We start from the raw sequence: 10,585 nt of genomic DNA, 5'->3' as shown, positions 1-10,585 counted from the left end.
CTGCGTGACACAGTGGTTCCCAGATCAAGTGACCCGAGGTACTCAGACCCTGCAGAGCACACAGAGGACACGATACCCATGCAGTATGGAGGGTCCTCAGAAACAAAGCATAGAACTACCACATGATCCTGCAATCCCTGTCCTGGGCCTCCATCCAGACAAAACTACAATTCAAAAAGATAAATGCACCCCATGTACACTGCAGCACTATTCACAATAGCCAAGACGTGGAAACAAGCTAAATGTCCAGATGAGTGGATTAAGAAAATGTGGTACAGGGAGTTCCCACTGTGGTGGCAGCAGAAACGAATCAGATAGATTAGATCCCTGGCCTTGCTCAGTGGGTCAAGGATCTGGTGTTGCCGTGATGTGGTGTAGGTTGCAGATGTGGCTCAGATCTGCACTGCTGTGGGTGTGGCGTAGGCCCGCAGCTGTAGCTCAATTCGACCCCTAGCTTGGGAACTTCCATATGCTGCACCTGAGGCCCTAAAAGCAAAAAAAAAAAAAAAGAAAAGGAAAGGAAAGAAAAGAAAGAAAGATGTGTTACATATCACAATGGGATACTACTCAGTCATAAAAAGGAACGAAATAATGCCATTTGCAGCAACATGAACGGAACTGGAGATTCTCGCTCTAGGTGAAATAAGTCAGAAAGGAAAGACAATAGCAAAATGAATCTATCTACAGAACAGAAACAAACTTATGGGCATAGAAAACAGACTTGTGGTTGCCAAGGGGGAGGGGGAGGGAGTGGGATAGACTGGGAATTTGGGACCAGAAGATTTAACTCTTGCATTTGGAGTAGATAAGCAATGAGATCCTGCTGTTACAGCACAAGGAACTACATCCAATCACTTGTGATGGAACATGATGGAAGATAATATGAGAAAAAGAATGTATTTATACATATGTATAACTGGGTCACTTTGTTGTAAGCAGACATTGACAGAACAGTGTAAATCAACTATAGCAAAAAAAAATTTTTTTTTAATTTGAGCACATGCCCCCCCCCCAAACAACAAACAAAACAACACAGCCTGGCCACCACAGACCTTCACTGGCCATCTCGGTAAACAAACAGCATGGATTACCCTGTTCATCATCACCACCCTCATCACCACCCTCTTCACCATCCTCTTCACCAACCTCTTCACCATCCTCTTCACCACCCTCTTCACCACCCTCATCACCATCCTCTTCACCACCCTATCACCACCCTCAGCACCACCCTCGCACCACCCTCTTCACCACCCCTCATCACCATCCTCTTCACCATCCTCTTCACCATCCTCTTCACCAACCTCTTCACCACACCTCTTCACCACCCTCTCACCACCATCCTCAGCACCACCCTCAGCCACCATCTCATCATCACCACCCTCTTCACCATCCTCATTCACCACCCTCTTCACCCATACCTCTCAACCACCCTTCACCATCCTCTTCACCATCCTCTTCACCCAACCTCTTCACCATCCTCTTCACCATCCTCATCACCACCCTCTTCACCATCCTCTTCACCACACCTCTTCACCATCCTCTTCACCCCATCCTCATCACACCCTCTTCACCACCCTCTTCAAACCTCTTCACACCATCTTCACCACCCTTCACCACCCTCACACCACCCTCACACCACCTCATCACCACCCTCTCCCCATTACTCCATAACCACCCTATTAACATCCTCATCACCACCCTCTTCACACACCTCTTCAACCATCCTCTTCACCATCCTCTTCACCATCCTCTTCACCAACCTCTTCACCATCCTCTTCACCATCCTCATCACCACCCTCTTCACCATCCTCTTCACCACCTCTTCACCATCCTCTTCACCACCTCATTCACCACCTCAGCACATCATCTCTCACCACTCTTCACCATCCTCTTCACCATCCTTTCACCATCCTCTTCACCACCCTCTTCACCATCCTCTTCACACATCCTCCTTCACCACCCTCTCACCATACCTCTTACACCTCCTCTTCACCATCCTTTCCACCATCCTCTCACCACCCTCATCACCAACCTCTTCACCATCCTATTCACCATCCTCTTCACCATACTCCTTCACAATCCTCAGCACCACCTCTTCACATCCTATTCACCATCCTCTTCACCATCTCTTCACCACCCTCTTCACCATCCCATCACATCTCACACCACCCTCATCACCAACCTCTTCACCATCCTCTTCACCACCTCTCACCCCCTCACACCATCCATCACCACCCTCTTCACCATCCTCTTCACACTCTTACCACCTCTTCACCTCCTCTCACCACCCTCATCACCAACCTCTTCACCAACCTCTTCACCATCCTCTTCACCATCCTCTTCACACATCCTCATCACCACCCTCTTCACCACCCTCATCACCATCACTCAGTCACCATCCTCTTCACCACACTCATCACACATTCTCACACCCCACCCTCATCACCAACCTCTTCACCAACCTCTTCACCATCCTCTTCACCACCCGCGGCACCAACCGCACCAGCCGCTGGACCAGCCGCGGCACCAGACCGCGCACCAGCCGCGGCAACCAGACGCGGCACAAGACGAGGCACCAGTCAGTCGGCACCACCAGCAGACACCAGACGCGGACACCAGCCCAGCACCAGGAGCAGAACCACCCGCAGCACCACCGCGGCACCAACCGCTGCCACCACCCGACCGAGGAAGAAAAAAAGAGGAAAAAGCCGAGACAAAAGAAGCGGAACACAGAAGAGAACAAAGAAGCAGAACAAGGAGAACAAAAAACAGAACAACAGCTAAATAAAAAGAGGAAAAAGAAGAGGAAAAAACGAGGAAAAAGAGGGAACAAGGAAAGAAAAAGACGCGGCAAAAGCCGAGGAACAAACAGACGGAATAAAACGAGGAAAAAGAAGAGGAAACAGACGACAGCAAACAGCAGAAGAAAAAACATAGTGAAAAAAAATATGAAAAAAACAAAGAACAAACCTCCCCTCACTAAATCAACAACCTCTTCACCAACATGCGTCACAATAATATTAAAAACCCTATACACCAACATATTAAAATCCTCATCACAATCCTACTTCACCATCCTCTTCACCAATCCTCTTCACCAACCTCTTCACCATCCTCTTCACCATGCCTCTTCACACATCCTCTTCACACCATCATCACCATCCTCTTCACCAACCTCTTCACCATCCTCTTCACCATCCTCTTCACCATCCTCATCACCATCCTCATCACCACCCTCTTCACCACCCTCATCACCACCCTCATCACCACCCTCTTCACCATCCTCTTCACCACCCTCATCACCATCCTCATCACCACCCTCTTCACCATCCTCTTCACCATCCTCTTCACCACCCTCTTCAACCACCCTCATCACCACCTCAGCACCACCCTCTTCACCATCCTCTTCACCACCCTCATCACCATCTTCAACCACCTCTTCACCATCCTCTCACCATCCTCTTCACCATAATCATCCCATCCTCATCACACCCTCTTCACCACCCTCATCACCACCCTCATCACCACCCTCTTCACCATCCTCTTCACCACCCTCATCACCATCCTCATCACCACCCTCTTCACCATCCTCTTCACCACCCTCATCACCACCCTCTTCACCACCCTCATCACCACCCTCAGCACCACCCTCTTCACCATCCTCTTCACCATCCTCTTCACCATCCTCTTCACCATCCTCTTCACCACCCTCTTCACCATCCTCTTCACCACCCTCTTCACCATCCTCATCACCACCCTCTTCACCACCCTCATCACCACCCTCTTCACCATCCTCTTCACCATCCTCTTCACCATCCTCTTCACAATCCTCTTCACCACCCTCTTCACCATCCTCTTCACCATCCTCATCACCACGCTCATCACCATCCTCATCACCACCCTCAGCACCACCCTCTTCACTACCCTCATCACCATCCTCAGCATCACCTTCGTCACCATCCTCTTCACCATCCTCTTCACCACCCTCAGCACCACCCTCAGCACCACCCTCTTCACCACCCTCAGCACCACCCTCAGCACCATCCTCAGCACCACCCTCAGCACCACCCTCTTCATCACCCTCAGCACCACCCTCTTCACCACCCTCAGCACCATCCTCTTCACCACCCTCAGCACCACCCTCTTCACCACCCTCTTCACCATCCTCAGCACCACCCTCATCACCACCCTCCTCACCACCCTCTTCACCACCCTCAGCACCATCCTCAGCACCATCCAAAGCACCAGCTTTGACATCCCTGGGCCTGCATTTCCACATATGCGAAGCAACTTCTCCTGGAAGGTGAGGACCAGATGCCAAGTGCGGGCACAGAGAGGCCAAGCCCCCACTCACACCGGGAGCTGGCCTTCCTGGAGTGACTCTGGGGCCATGGTCAAGAGCGGTGGACCTGGCCTTGCTGAGAAAACAAACAAGCCCAAGTCCCGGAGTCTGCAAAGAGCAGAACCGAATCAAACTCTGGTTTGTCCACTCCTGACACGTCGGCAGGGAGTGTCACGGCTAGCTTCCTGTCTACGCCAGTTCACTCAACCCCACGCATGTGCAGAAGTTCATTACCATAAACAACTACCACCTGGAGCACTGGCGAGGTGCCAGGCCATTCTGGAAGCCATTTTCTATGAATCAGCTTAAAATCTCTGAACAGAAAACATGCCCACTCACCTGTGTCCTGCAACTGGGATTCCAGCCACCCCCCAGGAGGACACACCATTGGCTGGCCCTGGCAGCCACACTGATCTCCTGGAGCTACCAGAATCCAGCCCCGAAGGACACACGAGCTCACGCCTGAAGCGCCTGGACCCTATGTTTGGGTTTATTATTTCTGCCCTGCCCACAAAAAGCCCTTGGATCGGCGCACAAGTGTTTCTTTTTTTAACCCCTGGCCTGAGCAGTGCACGGCAGAGGCACGCCCCCATTTAGCTCCAGCCGTCCTGGGCTAGTGAGGCACCGTGAGGTTTACTGGTGTGGTGGCTTCAGAATGGTGTCCAAGGGTGTCCCGCTCTGGCACTGAGGCTGGCATCCCCACGGAAGCTCTCATGCAGAAGAACCACCCTGCAGACGCCCCCCCGGCCGAGTCACCCAGCAGACAGAGCTCAGCAAGACCATCTCTCTGGCCCAGGAGGTGACACGCATGGTCGAGGAGCATGAGATCAGGATCTGGAAACTGCCACTCTGCCCTCCCGCCAGCAGCGCTGCATCAGGTGGCCCTGAGACCTGGAGAGCCCCTGCTCCTATTCACCCATGCCCCTCCCCTCCCAAGGCTGCATCTCACATTCTCCCCCGCCCCCATGTGTGCCACCCACTAGGTCTCACTACCCCCTTTCTCATGTCACGTAAATCCCAGGGCAAGTCACCCACTGCCCTCCCCGCTCCCTACCCCACTCTGTAAGTCTTTCTCTCTCCTTAATGCCTCTTCCCTGGTCCTCTGCTTTCCTGCCTCAGCTCAGGGGACTTAAATGAGAAAATGGCACATTCTTCCCACTAACGGCCCTGCGCTGTCCTGCCTTTGTCAAACCCGAAACCTCATCTTTCCTGGATGATTGATCCTTTGTTAAAGAGTCGGTGTGGATGCTGCGGATGGGCCACAAGAGGGACCGAGGGTCAGAAGGGCCCCGCCAGCTGGGGTGACAGGCATGGTTTGCGTTTAAGGACACAGAACACAAATGAGAAAGCAGGTCTCCCTGGCTCCTAAGACTCCCGGCAAACGTCCTCACACATCCTCTCTCAGGAGCACGGCCGCCCGTGGTGAGAAAAGATGTGCCTCTAATTTGATCTGACCTCAAAACTTTTCCACGGAGGCCATGACCCAAACGAGGCGATGGCAATGTAGCAGCTGGAACCGGGCAATGCACTCAGGGGACATTAGCTGTGTTTATTATTTTATTTTATTGTTTAAAGAGCCAACATTATGTACTGCCAGCTAAGCACATTACATAAACGAGTGTAGACCTTTGCTGGATTTATTTTGCATTTTTTTCCTTCCTGAAACATCAGGCCTACAAGCCAAAGAACGTTGTTCTAATCCCTCCCATCTCAGGGATCTGTGGGGTTGACTCTGAATCTTTTTTTTTTTTTTTAATCATAGTTGATTTACAATGTGGTGCCAATTTCTGCTGCATAGCAAAGCGATCCAGTCATATATATATATACACACACACACACACATATATATATATATATACATTCCTTTTCTCACGTCATCTTCTATCATGTTCTATCACAAGTGATTGGGTGTAGTTCCCTGTGCTGTACAGCAGGACCTCATTGCTTATCCATTCTAAGTGGCATAGTTTGCATCTACTCACCCAAAGCACCCAGTCCCTCCAACTCCCCTCCCCTTCCTCTAGGCAAACACAACTCTGCTCTCCATGCCCGTGAAGCTATATTTATTATTGTAAATGGGCCATAAAATAATTATCATTTGTCCTGTTCTTACTGGAACTATTTTTTTTTGGGGGGGGGGTTCCAAACTTAAGTAAGCCAAGAACGCCTCTGCCAGCACTCACTGCAAAGCAGGCTATCAGGCAGCTCCAAGTTCTTTTTTTTAAAATTTTTTTTGTCTTTTAGGGCCACACCTTTGGCATATGGAGGTTCCCAGGCTAGGGGTCTCATCGGAGCTACAGCTGTCAGCCTACGGCAGAGCCACAACAACGCCAGATCCGAGCTGTTTCTGTGACCTACACCACAGCTCATGGCAACACCAGATCCTTAACCCACTGAGTGAGGCCAGGGATCGAACCTTCAACCTCATGGTTCCCAGTCAGATTCATTTCCGCTGCACCATGACAGGAACTCTCCAGGCAGCTCCAAGTTCTAAGTCTACCTCCACTGACTACTGGTTGTGAAACCCTGGGCCAGGAACTGACCCTCTCTGTGCCTTGGATTCCTCACCTGGCAACTCTGAATATTAAACCGCCCAGAAAGGCTGGCATTGACCCCACTCTCGTCTTCATCATCACCATCATACAAACATTTATCAAGACTTTCAACATGTCACACAGTGATCTGAGAGCTTTACGTGCGTTAATTCCCTCCCACAGCAACTCTACCAAGTTAGGACTGTCGTGATCCCATTTCCCGGAGGGACAGGGACGGCGAGGCCTCACCCAAGGCCACACAGCTGAGCAGAGGATGCAGGCTTCACCCCCAGACAGTATGGCTCCTGGGCTGTATCGTTCAATCTCTGACACTGGGCCTAGCGGCCAGCAAAGAGTAAATTGTTCAGCTACTCACTCGCTAGGATTATAGTAATAATATTGGCTTTATTTTTAGAAGAACCATTGCCCCCAGAGAGGTGACTGTATTTTGCCTTTCTGAATTAAATTTCAGTCCTAGGGGCACAGAGCCTAGTGTAATTGCTTATATTCCTGCCTGCTGTCCACTCCCATCACAGAGAGAAGGCCAGGCTCAGGGAACTGCCTGCATGTGGCTTTATGGGTCAAGCTGCATTCTCTGGGCCAGAGAGGCTGGGGGGATTTGTCCGTTCCAGAACTGTTGGCAAATCTCGCCATGGCTGGGGCCAACTGCAGAATGACAGCCACCACCTGTCCCTCTTGACTAGGGAACGGTGGGGGCTGAAGGCCATGCCACACACAGAGAAAAGCTCCTCGGCCAGAAATACACATGCCCACCTCCAACCACTGCAAGGGGCCTGCAGCCTGATGCTGAAACCCAAGGTGCTTGGGGCAGCAGCCCAGCTGTGACCCCAGAGCAGACCAGTGCATGTGGCTTGCACTTGGCAGCCCAGAACTTCCACTGCAGGCGGAGGGAGGCATTTGACTCTGTTTTAGTCAAAGCTTCCCCGGCCAGCCGGGGACTGAGTGTCTTTGTCAGCAGCAAACGGAAATGGGAAGCAGGGACCGCGAGGAACCCGCCTGCCCCACCTCCTGCTGCCAGGTCACTCGGGCAGGTGAGGAGTGGCCTTCAGTCCCCCTGGACCGGGAGCGTGCCTTCGGGATAAAGCTGGAGCAGCATCTCAGCAGCCACCCTGGAATACCGCACAGGCTGGCAGTCATTTCAACCTTGGGATTTTAGACGAAACATCAGAGAAGAAAACACAGATCATGGCCAAAAACACAGGCTTTGGCCACTGAAGCTCTGAGGCTGAATCACTATTCCATTCTTGAGCCATGAGACCTGGGCAGGTGGCATGGCCTCTGAGCCTCAGTTTCTCATCTGTGCAATGGACACAAGAACCCCAAATCCTGGAGACCATGAGGGTTGCAGGACTGTAGCAAACTAGACCCCCACAACTCCAATCCGTAGAATTCACTGGAAAGCCTGGGCAGTCCATGGGGTCCGAAGCCAGGAAAGCAAGCATCTTTGGGAAGGGCAAGGGGGCAGTGATGAGGGAGGGCTCTGAGGTACTGGTAATACTGTATTCCTTTTTTTTTTTCTTTTTATAGCTGCATCTGTGGCATATGGAGGTTCCCAGGCTAGGGGTCCAATTGGAGCTGCAGCTACCGTCCTACACCACAGCCACAGCAACGCAGGATCCGAGCCTTGTCTGTGACCTATACCACAGGCTCAAGGCAACACCAGATCCTTAACCCACTGATCGAGGCCAGGGGTCAAACCCATATCCTCACTGAGACACCATCAGGTTCTTAACCTGCTGAGCCACAACAGGAACTCCTGTCCTATTCCCTGATCTCAGAGCCAGTTATATAGGTGGACTTCCTATAAAAATACACCACTGCATACTTTCTATATTTGGCTGCTTGTAGAATATACTATATTTGAATTTTTTTAAATGTACTGAACAAACAAACAAAAGCTTTAGCGTGGGATGGATAAACAAGCCTCTGTCCTCAGCTCGCAGTGCGAACTCTGGATCCGAACAAGCCAGGCTCCCTGCCGCTTGGGCCTCTTCCCCCAGGGCTTCTTTACGAGACCATCCCATAATGGCACAGCGTTACTGGTATTTGCAGGCCCCCCAGCAGATCAGAGACGATTCTATGCTGTGCTGTCAGCTCACGCTCACCGACTTCCACAAACGTTCACTGAGCAAGTACTGTGTCCTGGGCACAGATCCGGATGACTGTGGGACTAAGAAAGCTCCTTCTTCAAAGACGATGACTTTTCAGATGAGGCCTGAGGCTTTCTGGCCCATAGCCCTCTGGTGGAAGTCACCCAAGTCCGTGCTAAATGGAAGCCCGAAGCCTTTTTAGGATATTTTTCCTTCTCCTCCAAGATTTTTTGCACAGCAGGGCCCTGGAGACAGACTGCTGTCGCCGGGTCAAATTTCTGAAGCTTTCTGTGCCTCAGTTTTCTCATTTTCCAAAATAGGAGGGAGTTCCCGTTGTGACTCAGTGGTTTACAAACCTGACGAGCATCCATGAGGACTCAGGTTCGATCCCTGGCCTCACTCAGTGGGGTAATACCGTCCAATACGGTAGCCGTAACCGCATATAGCTATCCTAGGAATGTAAAATATAAGCCAGATTTCAAAGACTTAGTCTGAAATAGAGAATTAAAGTAGCTCAAAAAATTTTAATATATGTTGGTTACATTGAGCAATTATCATTAAAAATTAACCATCTATTTCTTTTTACTTTTTTTTTAAATTTTCACTGCTTTTTAGGGCGGCACCCATGGCATATGGAGGTTCCCAGGCTAGGGGTTGAATTGGAGCTAGAGCTGCCAGCCTACACCACAGCCACAGCAATGCAAGATCTGAGCCCCGTCTGCGACCTACACCACAGCTCACGGAAATGCCGGATCTTTAACCCACTGAGCGAGGCCAGGGATCGAACTGCAACCTCATAGTCACTAGTCTCATAGAAAACTAGACTCATTTTCACTGCACCACAAGGGGAGCTCCTACTTACTGTTATTATTTTTTTTAAATGTGGCTACTAGCAGCACTGTTCTAGCTTATTAAGGTATTTTCCTGTGCAAACTTGGTTCCCTCCTTCAAGGGAATTTTCTTCCCAGTTTTTAAGACAAAGGTTTCCGCTCACTACATAAATACATTTTAGACCACATTCCATGGACCGAGAAACTAAACCTGGGAGTGTTTAAGTGACCTGCCTAAGGGCATGTGGCTGTCAAACCAGGGAGCCAGAATCTAACTCCAGGTCTAGCAAGATGCTGAGCTGAAGCTCTTCCCAATACTGGATACTAATGCCTCCCTATTTCTCCAAATCTGCTCCTTGAAACAATGGCCTCCCCTCACCGTCACCCCAGAAAAGAATGAACAACTAACATTTAGCTACTTGTCACCAGGATCACCAGCAGGCGGCTGGGGTTTCTTGTTTGTTTGTTTGGCTGCATTCCCAGCATGCAGAAGTTCCCGGACCAGGGATCAAACCCGAACCACGGCAGGAACCGGAGCCACAGCAGTGACAATGCTGAGTCCTTAACCCACTGAGTCACCAGGGGACTCCCAGGTGGCTATGTTTTAAAGGGTAAGATTGCTGGATACCTCAAGGGGGGACAAACGTTTGCAAAGGTGAGATCAGGATGTGGGATACTGCCCTGCCTTTGATACCTGGCCCTAAATGACATTTCAGTCTCAGCTCCTTCTTAGGCAGGGCACCCTCAAGGAACCCAGGGACACTTCAG

The 10,585-nt window shown here is 50.7% G+C and overlaps 1 protein-coding gene across 2 annotated transcripts in view; it reads right to left on the bottom strand.

Annotated features, from left to right (window-relative positions):
* Positions 1 to 10,585, bottom strand: part of LARGE1 (LARGE xylosyl- and glucuronyltransferase 1) — a 604,219-nt gene that overhangs the window by 547,491 nt on the left and 46,143 nt on the right. Inside the window, exon 1 of one of the 2 annotated variants that reach the window (XM_047786442.1) lies at positions 4,682 to 5,078. The exons of the other annotated variant lie outside the window; for it this stretch is intronic. Coding sequence (XP_047642398.1) covers positions 4,682 to 4,935 — 254 coding nt within the window. The 5' untranslated portion in view covers positions 4,936 to 5,078. Of the gene's footprint in view, positions 1 to 4,681; positions 5,079 to 10,585 lie in introns of those variants that run through there. 2 annotated transcript variants of the gene reach the window in all.

This window comes from Phacochoerus africanus, chromosome 7 (assembly GCF_016906955.1).
Source record: "Phacochoerus africanus isolate WHEZ1 chromosome 7, ROS_Pafr_v1, whole genome shotgun sequence".
Lineage (NCBI taxonomy): Eukaryota > Metazoa > Chordata > Mammalia > Artiodactyla > Suidae > Phacochoerus > Phacochoerus africanus.
The sequence above is the reverse complement of the archived record's forward strand: the minus strand, read 5'-3'. Positions and strand labels throughout refer to the sequence as shown.